The sequence below is a fragment of the Nyctereutes procyonoides genome, unplaced genomic scaffold, assembly GCF_905146905.1.
Source record: "Nyctereutes procyonoides isolate TBG_1078 unplaced genomic scaffold, NYPRO_anot_genome, whole genome shotgun sequence".
NCBI lineage: Eukaryota > Metazoa > Chordata > Mammalia > Carnivora > Canidae > Nyctereutes > Nyctereutes procyonoides.
This window is the reverse complement of record NW_026575047.1, coordinates 7,166,244-7,181,859: the sequence shown is the minus strand read 5'-3', so window position 1 is coordinate 7,181,859 and position 15,616 is coordinate 7,166,244. Positions and strand designations below refer to the sequence as shown.

At 52.8% G+C, this 15,616-nt stretch overlaps 1 protein-coding gene across 3 annotated transcripts in view; it reads right to left on the bottom strand.

Annotated features, from left to right (window-relative positions):
- SLC34A2 (solute carrier family 34 member 2) overlaps positions 1-15,616 on the bottom strand; it is a 58,763-nt gene that overhangs the window by 21,463 nt on the left and 21,684 nt on the right. Inside the window, exon 2 of one of the 3 annotated variants that reach the window (XM_055326782.1) lies at positions 10,007-10,086. The exons of 1 other annotated variant lie outside the window; for it this stretch is intronic. In XM_055326782.1, coding sequence (XP_055182757.1) covers positions 10,007-10,084 — 78 coding nt within the window. In that variant the 5' untranslated portion in view covers positions 10,085-10,086. Of the gene's footprint in view, positions 1-4,452; positions 4,491-10,006; positions 10,087-15,616 lie in introns of those variants that run through there. One more of the 3 variants, XM_055326784.1, reaches the window with a different exon arrangement.

The following is a 15,616-nucleotide window of genomic DNA, read 5'->3' as shown; positions in this document are numbered from 1 at the left end:
TTCCCCTCACGCAATACTTCCTTTTCTGGTTCGTCCACGGACTCCAGCATCATCTGGTGGGGGTTCACCATGCTAGACTGTGGCAGGTAAGAAAAGGAGGAGCAGGCAGCCAGGAGAGCCATCTGACCAAGCCCAGGGCACCCGGCACCTGCTGGCCACTCCCCCCTGGCCCTCTCCACCCCCACGCTGCTGGCTGCTCCTTCTAGGACCTGGGAGGTGAGGAAATGTACGGCACCTGGCACCCCATCACTGTCCTCAGCTGTGTGGGTACACAGGCCCCACTCGTCCGGCCTTCCCAGGCAGCAGAGCCCCAGCTCTTGTGCAGGCTCTGGATCTGGAGTCGAGAGAGGACCCGGCGTCAACTCCCCACCATCTGCCATGAGGCAGCTGCTCAGGGGCTCCCCCTCTGCACCCCTGGGGTTGCCAGGTCTGCTGATGGGATAGTGCCTGGCACACAGCCCCAAGAGAGAACCACACGGTGGGTGAGGACTGGCTCCAGAGTCCCACCACTGTGTGCGACCCTGAACTTCTCTGAGCCTCAGGTTCAGCATCTCAAAACGAGAACACCGTCACCCTCGCTGAGCTGGTGTAGGGCTGACTGATCAATGGGCATGGAGGATGCCCCGAGCAGAGTGCCTGGCAGTGTCAATACAGAGAACTTTCCAGAATGAACTGCATCACCAACAATTGCATAGCCCACAGGCCACTGGGCCCTAGCCCATAAGCTCGTCACCTCCGTGCTCAGCACAGTGGATATCTGTCCAAAAAACGAACCCAAAGCACAAGAGAGGAGGTGCTAACATTGCTTTGTGCCGGGGCCTGGATGTGGGGGGGTGTCTTATGTGATCCATGACCCCATTCAATGCTACAATAACCACATTCTTTCCAGTTTACAAAGAGACAGAGGCACAGAGAAATTAAAGTCCCGGGGCCACCTGCAGATGGAGTCAGGATCTGAACCCAGGAATGCTGATTCCAACGCTGGGGCCCCATCCACGGCCCCCCGGCCAGGTGCTGAGAGGGAGGGAAGAGGAATCCTCTGGGCCCCCTCAAAGCAGCATGGCACCAGGAGGCCGCAGTCCAGGCTCCAGGGACTTGTGGGAGAGCGGGCAGGTCCCCTGCAGGGGTCCCTCCGCCGTACTCACTCCAACAGCTAGAAATGCCAGCCAAGAATGCTGTAGTGACAGGCTGCTGCTCCCACAAAGGCTTCTGGCACACCAGAGACCTGGATTCAGCAGAGGCCAAGCCTTTTTAAGACTCTCAGCTAAGCAGCAAAGGTGACACTGAATGAGCCGGACAGAGGCCCCAACCTGAAGCCAAGGCCACTCTGCCAGTGGGCTGGCAGGCACTGGCTGGTCTGGAACCTGCTTCTTTAGGAAGAGGCTCTGGGCATCAGCAGGGCTCTTTGCAGCCTTCGAGTCCCTCCAAAGGCTTTCGCCCAAGGGTGTCCTCTGACCCAGCTACCCCGCCCCTTCCCCAGGGCACACTCTAGCACACTCTTGCTACCCGCCAGAAAAAGCAGAGAAGGATAAAAATCATCCATTCTGGCTGTTTGGGTCTAATATCCACAAAGACGGGTTTCTTTTTTAATGCCTAGGCATGAGGTGGGTGACTGTGACCACACATCTGCTCCCCTGCCCCCTACCCCTCGTCCCGACAACTGAGCTGGCTGTGAGAATAACCCTTTTGGCCTGACTTCCTGCAACCTCATGTTTGCAGGAGGAACTCTTGCAGGCCAAGGAGAGGAAACTTCTCGGCTCTTCTCAGACCTGGGTAGCAGGAAAATGTAGGGCACCTGGCAGTCACCCAGCCCCCAAACTCTGCATTGTTTGAGCTTCTCCAACCAGGACCTGTCCTGGGGGGCCTCCTGTACTCAGAACAGCAGCTGCCATCTGAAGAAGTGGGAAGAGGAGGAGGCATGGGCAGTGCCCTGCAGAGAAACTGAGACAGGCACACATTCTCCTGCCAGGCAGTGGCCCCCACGGCACAGTACAGGGGGCGGGGGGTGACCTCTGTAGCCCTGGGATGCAGGACAGGGGCTGGCACACGGTAGCCACCCAAATGATCACGGGGTGTTTTTGTCTCAGGTCCTGCTGCAAGGCCCGGACATGAATTAACCCATTCAATCTCACGCCCACTTTATTCCTATGAATTCACTTTTAGGTCTTTATCCTTTCACGCTGATTCTACCGAGAAGGAAACCGAGGCACAAAGAAATGAATCGCTTCCAGTGATACAGACACCACGCCTTCAGGAGCCACTCAGGCTCAGGTGGTCTGAGTCCAATGTTCCATACGCTTCCGAAATATTTTCCTACTTTGAAAGGATGACCAAGACTTGGACAATTCTCCAAGGGGGCAATGGGTACTTTTCGGCTTCCGTCAGCCATCACAAGGCAAAATAATCCCAAAGACACAGTAGTGGTGGAAGGGAGGGTGGGGGCTGCTGGGACAGGAGACAGAAGCCATCGGCCTGGGTTTTGCTTTGATGAATGGCTTCAGTTCAGACTTCTGACTATAAGCACGAAGGGGATTTTAAAAAGGCATTAACTCTCTCTTTAAACCTGGGCTGTATTACCCAACCACACCCTCATGGTGCACTTTCAATTTACACTTAGGAAGTTTTCAGTGAAATCCTTTTTTACTATGTCTATTATTTTGCACTGTTGGGGGTGGGGGTCAAAAGAGCTCATTATCAAAAACACTTTAAACACTTGCAACCTGTCTGCAGCCCTCGGTGCACAGTGCAGTGGGGTGTCCTACTTCCCGATGATACTGTCATTCTGTCCCTATGGCGGAGGGAGGGGGAGAGACGGAGGGAGGGCAGGGAGGAAGGGGGCTGAAAACGGTATTAAGTTTATTCCAAATCACTGATCCCAATGAGGTATTTTCTTCATTAAACTGAATCCAGACTATTTTTATGTCAGCTTTGTGCTTAGCCGCTATAATCCAGACGTCCGTCCTCCCACCACTGGGGACTTGTTTCAATGAGATGGTTGAGTGATTTGGGGTGGATGTTGCAGGGGGCAATTTGTTAAACATCCAAACCTTGTACAAGCACGCTCTTCCCGCCACCGGTTCCCAAAGTTACAGAAATAGAGATCATTATCAGCTGGTTGGCTGGGACCGGCAAAGAGGTTCAAACACCCATAACGACCTCAAACAATGATTGCTCCTCCGAGGCACAACTTTTTTCGAGAATACCCAAGTCAGAACAACTTCAAGAACTCCAGCTCCGGAGAGTGGAGGAGGGGGGGGGGAAGAAAGAGGAACAGGTCGAGGAAGCAAGCAGGGCTACTACGAGATGGCTTGTGATTGGAAAATAGGGACGGAGAGAGGAGTCTAAGTGGTGAAGCCCCCCAGCTGCCCCCAAGAAATCGACATGTTCCAGAAGGCTGCCACCTGCCTGAGGAAAATGAATGAGTCTAAGCATCCGCGCCAGCTACCCATGGCAGGCGTCCGCCTCCAGGAATCTGGAGCCTGAACTCACTCCCATTCCATGCGCCACCCTCTTTCCGGCCGGGAGATGCTGGGCGTCCCCCAACCCGACCTCACCTCTGCACACTACCTTGCAACCCACTGCCCCACAGTGCTCACCCGGTGGCAGTACCCTCTGACTCTGAAAACCCTGAAAAACCGTGGGCTCCGCTCTCCCCCAAGATGAGCTGAAAAGACCTGCCCTGCGCAGGATTGCTGGGCCCAGCAAACTAGCCGGGATGCCCTGCAGTCACTTGGGAGAAGCAACCCTGCAAACAAGGACGGTGGTGGCGCGCTGGTGGGAAGGGCACGGCTTGGGGCAGCCCCACCAACCTGGAATTCCCGGCGCAGGGAAGGCTGTGAGAGGGTTCCCTCTTCTCCCCTGCTCACAGAGACGGGGAAACTGAGGCTCGGGGGTGGGGGGACAGCAACCTGTTTTAGGTACACAGCTAGTGAATGACCAAAAGAGAGAGAAAGAGAGAGAGGGAAAGGGAAAGAGCCCCATCATCCTGACCCCTGGGCGCCCCCTTCCATTCCCCAATTTTCCCCTCCCCAGAACTCGAATTCCGAACCTCCCCCACCCCCGCCCCCCAAGGAGCATTTTAGAGCTGCCCACCGCGGCTGGTGAGCAACCTGAGCAGTCGCATCAGCGGTGTCACGGGACTTGCCACTGCAGGAGCACGGAGAAGAGGAAAAGAAGAAGAAGAAAAAAAAGAAATGTGGCCACTTAGGGCAGGCAGGGTTCTCCGAGCGTCCGCAGCCGGGCGGGGGGCGGGGGGCCGGGGCGGCCGCAGGTGTCTGGGGGGGGGGCGGAGGGCCCGGGGCGGCCGCAGGTGTCTGGGGGGGGCGGAGAGCCCGGGGCGGCCGCAGGTGTCTGGGGGGGGCGGAGGGCCCGGGGCGGCCGCAGGTGTCTGGGGGGGGCGGAGGGCCCGGGGCGGCCGCAGGTGTCTGGGGGGGGGGGCGCCCGCGTACTCACCGGCGCGGCCCGGCAGGCAGGCGAGGCCCGAAGGAGGCGCCCGGCCGAGCCCCGCGGCCGCCCTATATATAGCGAAGGGGTTGCGCAAAGAGGCCGGCAGCACGCCCCTCGGCATTCCGGCCCGCCCGCCGCGCTGCCTACCTGCGCGACCTCGCCCGCCCCCGCGCAGCGCCCCCGCGAGGCGCCCCGCGCCCGCGCCCCGGCCCCTGCCCTTCCCGCCCCGACCCTGCAGGCGCCTCCCGCAGCTCCGGGGCCGGACGGTCACACGCGCTGAGACACAGATAAAAGCCAACTGGAAACTCGGAGGCAAATCCTTCCGAAACAAAGCCCGGATTGTTCGGCCTTATCAGTGTTTGGGGTGCTTTCTGCCCTGCCGGCCGCCGCTCTGCGGTTGAGACACCTGGGCCGGCTGGAGCCCTGGGCCGGGCCGCGCCGGCGGGGTCAGCCAGGCTCTGCTCCCACCTCTGGAGCACCCCCGCCGGCTGGTGCCCCCCCCCGCCCGTGTCCCTCATCGCACCCTCTGCACCCTCTTCTGCTCTGCGTACTCCCTGGGGCCCTCACACCTTTGGCCCCCTCACCCCAGCCGGGAGAGCACCTGCCCCCCACCACCACCACCGGGGGAGAGCCCATCCACAGGTATCCCACCAGCTGCCCAGTTGTGTGTGGGCAGACATCCCGCCTGGCACCCCCCCCCATGTCCCTCATTGTACCCTCATCTGCTCTGTGTACTCTCTGGGGCCCTCACACCTTTGCCCCCCCTCACCCCAGCCGGGAGAACACCTGCCCCCCCCCCACCACCACCGGGGGAGAGCCCATCCACAGGTATCCCACCAGCTGCCCAGTTGGGTGCAGGCGGACATCCTGCCTGGTGCCCTCACACCCGTGTCCCTCATCGCACCCTCTGCATCCTCATCTGCTCTGCATACTCCCTGGGGCACCTCACACTTTTGCCCCCCTCCCCCCCGGCCGGCCAGGAGAGCACCTGCCCCCCACCACCACCGGGGGAGAGCCCATCCACAGGTATCCCACCAGCTGCCCAGTAGGTGCAGGTGGACATCCCGCAACACTCACACAAACTCCTTCAGGAGTGAGAGACAGTAGCTTCCTTTCTAGGCGAGGCTTCTGGAAGGGTTAGGGGCCATGGCATAGGATCCCTTGGATTTGCAAAAGTGGGGAGCAAACCTGGACCTTATTCCAACACCCAGGCCCCTTCGCTAGGCCGTGGCCCTGCTTGCTTTTACAGCGCAGGTGAGCGAGGCTTAGCTTACTCATTGCTCAGGTGTGCGCACAAAGGAAGAGTGGCCCGTTTCAGGGGTTTCATCCCCAACCCCAGAACTGTCTCCTCCATCGGAGGGAGGGAGTCAGGAGTCCTGCTTCCTAGAACCCACAGAGCAGGGCCGCCCCCAGGGCTGAGAAGTCAGTGGTTGGTTACCCACAGTATCTCTGGGACAAGGTGCCGCAGCTCAGGTTCCTGTTCTACCCCTCGCTCTCCGGGCCTTCATTTTGCTCCTGTGTAAAAATGGGAATAATGTCCCCCTCGGTGTAAAGCTAAAATATTTACAGCACGTAGCACAGTTCCTGATGAGCACTTGGTACATATTAACCATTATAGTTTTCGTCCCGGAACCTCCGGTGTTGGGCAAAGCTTTGAGGAGTCTCATCTGGAACCTGGTGTCTGAGGTCACTACTCCACGGCCTCAGATGCTGAGGCACATCAGTCCAAGGGTCAGGACATATTGCTTGGAACGTAGGCGCAGAAATCAAATCAGCCCGGGCTGTTCTTATTTAGAGGGACGGTGGTTTTGCTAGTGGGTGCCAGACTTCAAAGGCAGCCCTTGGGGACAGGGATCAACCAGCACCTTTCCTCGGTGTGACTTCCAAAGCGGAGTCTCCCGGTGATGGAGATCCACGCCCCGAGCTCACTGAGCTCAGCTCCTCCTCCAGCCCTGGGCAAGCAGCCTGCAGATCCCATCTTAGGGGCTCACGGGGGCGGCCTTACTTGGGCCTTCATCCCGACAAGCCTCCCCCCACCAGTCACTGTGGGCTTTGATGTGGGGCACAGAGCAAACCACTTTCACGTTGCCTTTCTATCACTCCCAACAAGGAGCTAATAGATCAAAATCTAAAAACATGGGGAAGGGGAAGCTTTCCCTTTTATGTTCCAGTTGAAAAGGCAAAATGCTGGTTCAATCAGGAGGCTTTCTTTTAAGGTGTGTACATCCCGTAATAGATCAGGGGCGAGATCTATTTGATTCTAGTGCTGGATGGTTTTTCTGCTCCTTTTTCCACAAAGTCTGGAAGAAATCTAGGTGCTGTGTGTATGCGTGTCCTTCTGTTTAGGGGAGCACAGATTGCTACAGGTTCCTTTCCTATCCTATCTGATACAGCGCACTATCCCCCTTGAGGACTTACACATACTTTCAACAGCCTGTGTTTACACACAAACTTCAAGCGCTGTAGTCCTGTAAAAGTAAAACTGATTGGATTAAGTGGTATCATTAAGGCAAGATCCAGGCCCACCCAGAGTCTTGCCCAAGGCTACAAAACTATCTTGCTAATAATATAGGCCCACAGTCCATACTGAGCCTCCGGGGCCAGATGTTTCAGAATTTAGAACTTTCCAGTTTTAAAAAGTAAGATGCAAGACACTTTCTGGGGCCTGGGCAAGCACTCTGCAATCAAACCTACTCATATTTTTTATTTATTTATTTGCTGTGAAGTTGTAGGAATATTATACTACGTGGCGTAACTTTCTCAGGTCAGATTAGGGTTTGACAGTAAAGGAGTTTTTAAATTGCAGATTAAAGATTGTGACTCCTCTTTGAGTGCTTACCTGAGCATTGTCCTAAACACTTTTAGATATATTAAATCATTAATCCTTAGAATACAAGGAGCTAGGGATAAAGGCCAGAAAATGGGGCCCCAGGGAAGTGAAATAACTTAATCCCAATGTTGCAGGACTAGTAGTTGACAGTTAGAGTCTTTTTTTTTTTTAAGATGTCAGAGAGCACAAGCAGAGGGAGCTGCAGGCAGAGGAAGAAGCAGGCTCCCCACGGAACAGGGAGCCCGATGCGAGCCCGATGGTGCTCGATCCCAGCACCCCAGGATTATGACCTGAGCCGAGGGCAGACACTTAACCAACTGAGCCACCCAGGTACCCTCAGAGTTAAAAGTATTAACCCGCTCACATAACCAGCTAGAATTTTCACTAATTTCTTATCTCCTTTTCCTTATAGGGATATTTGTGTTGCCCAAAGAACATGTATGAGCAGAAAAAAAATAGATAGGGACACTTGACTTGTAGCCCAATCCCTGCAGAACAGCAGGTGAAGGTAACCTGCACTAAATGGATATCCAAGCAGCAAGAAATGAAACTTGACCCTCTACCTGACACCCTACACACCGAAGAATTTATCTCAGTGTGAAAGCCAAAATAATAAGACTTGTAGAAAGCGGTATAAACAAATACTCATGAACTCGGAGCGGGAGAAAGATTTCTTAAATAGCGCACAAGATGCATTAACCATAAGGGAAAGGACATTTTTATGACAGTGTAAAGGCCAAGCAGAGTGGAGGGAGACGCCTGCACCACACCGAAGTGACCATTAATAGGATGGACTGTTAAGTACAAACACACTCATACAACGAAATGCTGTTATGAAATCTCCACTTTGGGAGGCAAAAGTGGCCGGATAATGTGGGAGGGAAATGCACAACTTAAGGCCAGGTGGGAGGGAGTGGCTCGGTGCTCACAGGTAACCGCTGAGGGAGAGGAGCCCCCAGACCTAGGGCTTCCTACTGCTGGGGCTCCACTTGCATGAAACTCCCGAACGAACGGGCCCAAACTGAATCTCAGTGCTCAGAAATGCACGCTTAGCTGGTAAAACTCTGAAGAAAAGCAAGGACTTAGCATCAAGTCACAAGGGGGGGAGGGGAGTGTCACTGTGTTGGGAAAGAGGGGGTGAGATTGAGGGACCCTGCAGGGATTTCAGAGACATTGACAATGTTCTCCATTTGGGGTCACGGGTCATTTGCTTTGCGATAAATCCTTGAGCTGGACTAATCCTATGGCTTTTTAATTTTGGGTTTTTTTTTTTCTTTCCTCCGCATATCTCACCATTAAACAGCTTACAGAAAACCTGGTGGCACTGGGGCGGGGTACAGGGACGCGAAGGGGCGCAGGGCTCTGTCACGGGAGTTTGAAATCCTTTGAAGCCAGTCGGTTGGAGCCACTTACCGGCTGTGTCACCTAAATGTTTGCCATAGTCGTCAGCACGGCTACCGCTTACGCGGGTGGCCTGCTGCTCCGTCTCCGGTGTTTAACCAGTTTTGTGATCAACTTTTGAAACAGCACACACGCAGGCGTTTGCGGCCAGCAGCAAGCGGACTCCAACAACCCTCCCGGTGACTTGCCATTTTACAAAACCTCGTGGCAATCTCAGAATTTCTTAAGCACCTGAGCTGGTTCTCTACCCTAAATAGGCCCAGACAGCAAAGTTTTAGATTTTTCCTGTGTGTGCGTGTGCGCGTGTGTGTCTATATGTGTTTGCGGAGGTTTCTGATGACTTCTCTGCTTCTTTCCTTGCTGCAGTGTTAGCAGTTGGGTCAGTAGAGACTCTCTCCAAGTGGCCACTCTAAGTATATGTAGCAGTAACCTCCTGCTCTATCATCATCAGAAGCCATCATTATATTGCTATTTCTGACCTGTTGTGGATTAAGATAATAGCTCACCTCATTAATTTATCCATGTAATTAGTGGTCATTAAAACTGTAAAAGCAAGAGTAAGTAAGCCTGAAGGGTCTAATGGGTCTATTTGTGCGCATCTTTTACCGCCCAGACTTAACACTATTTACTTTGGATAATCAGAAAACATCTTACTACATAGTAAGTACCGAGCTAGATTCCAAAGCGCTGAGGCCACCGACACTAAAATCCCCCTTTACTAGGAACTACCATAAGGGAATGAGCCTAACAAGTCAGTACCACACAGAGGGCCCCGGGGTAATGGGTGCTGATTGGGTGCTGATTGGATCATCACACAGGGCCCCACGGCCTGCATGGTGGCCAGGAATCCAGTGCAGAGAAAGAGGTGGCTTCTCTTTCACTCCGGCATTCTCTTTGCTTCTCTCATTTGTTCCCACCCCAGGGCCTTTGCTCTTGCCATCCGTCTGCCCAGAACATTTTTCTAAATTTTTCACATGGACACTCCTTATCATTCACGTGTCAAACTTTCACTGAGCATTTCCCCTGCCCGCAGTCCTTATTATCACCCTAGTTCTATTGGCCATTTTACAAAAAATGGTAAAACTCTGTGAAGATTGTCATGGGGCTTCTTTTCTCAACAGCAGATCTCCAAAGAAATGGCTTCTTCCTGAGTTGAGGGACTGGGATTTGGGGTGCAGATTGCTCCCTAAATATCTCATGTGAGTTAAAATTTTAAACCCAGGGGATTTAGAGTTATTAAAGTATAACTTTTGACCACATTTTTAAGAATGAATTTTTGATTAATTACAATCAAAAGAAAAAATTGATCAAGTTAAGGTGGAAACTCACTGCTCTGAACTCATGTCTGAACACCGTCCTGGAGGCTCGAATCTCTCTTCTGCTCTCGGTTGAGTCTGGGTCCCACATGCCTGGTTGGAGATGCCAAAAGAGATGAGTGATTCCTGAGCACCCACTGGCAGAGAAAGATCTCCCACAGCCCATTAGGGCATCTCATATTCCCACCATATGCAACTATCCCCCCCAAAACTGAAAGTTATAGAACCCAGTGTGGAAGGAGCTATGGGGAAAAAGAAGGCGGCGTGTGTAGTATCTCAGGAGATGCTGCTGCCCAGTGACAATGGTGCTTAAAAATGGTGTCTATTCCATTTTACACCTAGATTGTCTCATGACGCTCCCCCAGAAGTATTTTGTTTTTAAAATGCTCCTACGAAAGCTCATGCTTATGGTAGCAAACAATTGGAAACCAGTTAAATGAATGTATAACAATCTTTTTCCCATTGATATATTATGATGCTGTGATGTAGGCAAAAAAAAATATTTACTGCTTTATATGTACAAGGAACAGAATCCTCTGTTAAGCCAGACACGAGCCAATGGGGTACCACAGGAAAAACAGTAGCCATGGAAAGAAACAGACTGGAAGGTATATACCTGACCTTAACTGGGATGACCTAAGGGTAAAATCTAATCATTTCTTGTCATGCGTAGGACTATCCACATTTCAAAAATTAGGTAAAAAAAGTTTTCTTTCTTTAATCCATGCCTGAGTTGGAGATTTCATACCCATTAAATGGGGGCAACATTTAAACCTACCTTCCCTAACTCATGATGAAAATTTAATAAAAATTAGGACAGGAAAGGGCATTGTGAGTGTAAAGAGTGACACAGATGTAGGGCTGCGGACGGTACCGACATACTGCGCTTGCCTAACACACATTCTGTTGAATATGTAGAAAGCACGATAGTCTACCCACATCCCCCCAAACTTCTACCAAATGTCTGTGTGCATTGATGGGGATTGGAATTGCATTTAAACATTTTCATCAGTTACTTGTCCAACCACTTTACCTGAAAAGCCACCGAAAGGCAGGGTAAACTTTTAAAAAACCACAAACTCTAGCTCTTTGTTTACCTACTCTCATGCAAATGATGATCTAGAAGGAATTGAGGTGAAGGGGAAGTGAGGTGAAGGGGAGGCCTGGCCTCTGCCAGGATCATCCTCCTTTCTCTTCCTTCTAAGTGCTTCCGCATTGGGTGACCCTATTATCCACCCCACACTTCACCAGCTAACCGACGACTTAAGACTTCTTGCCCATACAGTGTCCTCTCATGCTATTTCCTTCACGAAAGATCCCCTTCCCGGAAATCCAGCAGCCTGAGAGAGCCTCTCCTGGTGTCCCTGCCTCCACCTCTCGGAGCGCTTATCCACCTCCACCCGGCACTGCAGCCTTTGGAGGAGCAGGACACACCAGGGCCGGGGGAGGGAAACATCTCTCTAAACAGTGCTCTTGCTTTTAGAGCTCAGTCCGGCTTCGATGAGGAAACAGATAAAGTGCTGCCCAGAGTGGGGCAGGAGTCACTCCCTCAAGGGCAGGCTGCAGGTAGGAATCACACGTGGAGAAGACAGGTGCGTCCTGTGTCAGCCTGGACAGGAAATGCCATCAGAGAGCAGCTCCAAGTGTTGTACGGGAAGACATGGAGTGAGGTTGCCAGGTCTCTGGACTTTTCTGGGAGAAGCCAGATAACCAGTTTTATGAAATTTACCCCTAAAAAAAAAATAGGCCAAACAAAGCGGGTCTGTGCACTGCCAAGTTTCATCCTGACACCAGAACATATTCTCAGGTGTGCAGACCCTGGCCCCGGGCCCTCTTGACCAGCCTATAGGGCTTGTGCTCTGGGCCCCCGGGTGCTTCTTCCTGTCAATCTCATGCACTCCGTGGGGCTGGCATGCTTTACAGGGTGCAAGGGACAGAGGGCTGCGGAGGGGAGGAGGATGGCACTCTTCCCCGGGAGATGGCTGTGCCTGAGACAGGGGCCCCCCCAGGAACCTGGCTCTCATTCCTCTTCCTTGGCTCAGTGCCCTGCCCTGAGTCAGCAGGGGGACAAGATACCCAGACTGACGGGCAAAGCCATGGCCCTGCCCTGTCCATGCCAAACCCTCTAGCAGCAAGAAGCAGCGGGTGACGGAAGCAGGAAAGGCAGGTACTGGCCGCCGGACTCTGCTGTTCAGGCTGGGCCTGGAGGAGGCTGGACCCCCTACCCCTGGGGCCAGTGGCCTGGCAGCTTGGTGATCTCCTGGCCGCAGCTACCGCTGCGGACGCAGATTGTACCGTAAAAGCCCGAAAAAGTGGCTCCCCAAATAATCACCTGCACAAAACCACTCTGAACTTTCGCATTCTTTAGGAGCTGCTTCAGTGCTGATCATGTTGGATTGTTCAGTCAGCCCCCCCGCCCCCCCCACACCCCGACAGGGGATCTATCCCCCAGGAAGCTGCCAGACTTCAGGAAATGTCAAATCACGTGGCACATCGTCGTTGGGAGAAAGCACTAGACTTCGAAGGATCGGGTTTAAGCGGAAAACTGCTAAAAGGACCAGAACACAGGCTGGCATCCTGATAGGCTGTTTGCAGCTTCCTTAAATCTGCCTATAAACGTGCAGAGGAAAAAACCCTGGAAACAGATGCCCCAAAATCATCACGGTCACCTCTGACACTGGGAACAGGGGACTCTTTGCTACCCCATTTGTATGCTGCTGCAGAAAGGATTTTAAGGCAGCTGACGAATAGACAAAGGGCTGATTACAAAATAAGTGAAAGAAGAAGCAGAGAAATGTGCTGGAGATCTACACTGGCTGGAGCCCAGGGGCCGCGGGCTCTCCGCTCTCTAGGCACCAACTAGAAGTGGGGGGAAAGCACCAGTTAGAACCCTATGGTGTCCACCAGGTGGAAACAAGCTCGGTGCTCAGAGCTTTCCTTCCGTGTTTCCTAAGACCATAGTTTCCTTTTGCAACCAGAGATCTTTAGAGCAAGTGCAGGCTGCCAAGTGAGCACGGAGCCGCGCTAAGGTAAATGCTTTCTAAAGAAGTTGATGCTGGCTTGTGAGTCCCCGATCCCTGAGTCCTCAGATTTGGGGCAATTTCCCTCCATCTGTCAAAGCAGAAGACAATGTCTGCTCAACTCGCCTGCAAATGTGGGTGTTGAATATTCAAAGATGTTACGTGAAATTAAGGCTTTCAAGTCCCAGTAAAGACACCGTTTATTAAGTGCTTGCGATGGTCCCATACTGTGCCGGGGCCTAGTAACAAGTTGGCCACAGAGGGTCATGGTCACTGATCTAACAAACACACACGAAACTGGTGAATCTAAGTGCTGCAGGTAACGTGCCCTGCGTGAGATGTCTGACACAGGAGATTAACCACCGAAATGATCGTCAGTACTAGGAAGAGACGTGAATGCTGTGCCCAAGCGAAAACTAAGAGATCCTAAGTAAGTTTGTAGGACGTTCTAACTATAAATTATTTATTGAGTCGCTGAATAGAAACTATCATAGCCCATTTCTTTCTCCCCTTATGGGTCTGTTACAACCAGAGGCGGAGCCAGGATCTCAAACCCTCGCCTCTCTGGCTCTCAAACCTTTCCCACCACACTCCATACACTGAACACATGGTAGGTATGATATATAATCATCAGTTTAATGAATCAGGCCTCAGAACCTTGAACTTTTTAACCTCAAGTTTTTTTGTTTTTGTTTTTTTTAAGTTAAAATGTTCCCTTAAAAAGAAAGGGAACTGGGGATCCCTGGGTGGCTCAGCGGTTTCGCGCCTGCCTCTGGCCCAGAGCATGTTCCTGGAGTCCCGGGATCGAGTCCTGTGTCGGGCTCCCTGCATGGAGCCTGCTTCTCCCTCTGCCTGTGTCTCTGCCTCTCTCTCTGTCTATCATAAATAAATAAAAATAAATCTTAAAAAAAAAAAAGGAAGGGAACTGAGTGGGAAAAATTAGAGGGAGATAAACCATGAGAGACTCCTAACTCTGGGAAACCAGCAAAGGGTTGCGGAAGGGGAGGCGGGTGGAGGGTTGTGGTAAGGGGGTGACAGGCACCGAGGAGGGCGCTTGATGGGATGAGCACTGGACTCTAGGTTGGCAAATTGAACTTCAATAAAAACAAATGAAAAATAATTAAAAATGCTCCCTTAAAATCCCCTGTCATCCTGTTTCTCTGCTGCCGGCATGGCTTATCCTGATGGATTTCTCCTCCCACTTCTAGAGCAACAGATCATTCCTGTTTATTTCCCCCTGGCATCCGAGGGCTCCCCTGTCCCTTCGCCCTGGCCAGCGGTGTCACGTCTACTCTAGACGTAGGGACCTGGCACAGACATCAGTCAAGAAGCCTCACGGAGGACCTACTGCGGGCCTGGCTGTATGTGAAGGCCTGGCCCCAGCCTTCCTCACGCCACCCTGGTGGACTGGCAGAGAATAATTTACCAGGTGCACACACTGAGCCGGATAGAAAGATCCGCCCACAGTAGGTCTTCGGTCGTGGTTCTTATTTTTAGATCCGTGTGAGAAGCCTCTCTGCTCTCGCCTCAGCACGAAATCTAGCTGCTCATGCATGACCTCACTTCATCCTCACGGTGACTCGTCACTGGATTATTGTTTACATTCTAGAGATAAGAAATCCAGACCACGGAGGCTCATTACTTCCCCCGTCAGATGGGATTCACCTGAGTCCGCCTAACTCCAAAGGTTATGCTTCTGTCCAAGTCCAAGTCCAGGTCCGGCTCCAGGCTCAGACTCAGATCCAGATTCAGGCAAGAGACACCGAAGTACAACACTCCAGGCGTTTCCTCTTGTGTCCACACCTCCACGTCCCACAGGATCCCCCAGAGTGTCCCGGTGGCTGCATTCTCTCCTGCCTGCTGAGAGTCTAACTTGGAGGTTTTCTATCAAACATTTGTCCTCCACCTGTAGACTCCTTTCTTCATTTTTCCTGCCCCCACCCAGCTCGAAGTTGGCCTCCACGCTGCTCCCAAACCATAGCAGAGTGGCCCCTCCATTCCTGGCTTTCTGGAAGCACACACCTCTGGGCCAGTGGCCTCTAAAGAGAAAAGTGTGCCCCATGTGCTGGCATAACTTGGATCTAGGCCACGGGGAGCGGTCTAGCAGGACCGGACACAGCTCAATGGCCAAGGATGTTTATGGTTCCCAGACCAGTGCCAGCAGCAGCACCTTCCTACACCCAGCAGATCTGTTGGCAATACAACTCCTCTCTCCCCACCCCTCACCCCTGCGATCTCCTGGATCAAAAAGTCTAGAGATGTGGCCCAGCAACCTCACAGGTGGGTCCGGAGTGCACTTAATTTTGTGAACCACTGACCTGTAAGGTAAAACCCCAGCTCTGTTCCAGCAGAACCTCTGTGGGCTGTGTCTACACCTCCCGCCTCATCGCTCCCCTCTCCCTGCATCACCTCCTCCAGGAAGCCCTCTCCGGAGAAGGGCAAACACTGCCTTATTAATCTTCGAGTGCCTGGTGCCCAGCCTGGTGTCTGGTTCTCAGGAGCTGCTCAGTCAATGTTTGTTGAATAGTAACGAAATCAAAGCAGATGAGGGAGCGAAAGTGGGGCTCTCAGGGTGTGGTTACCATGGAGAAGGTGCAACACCC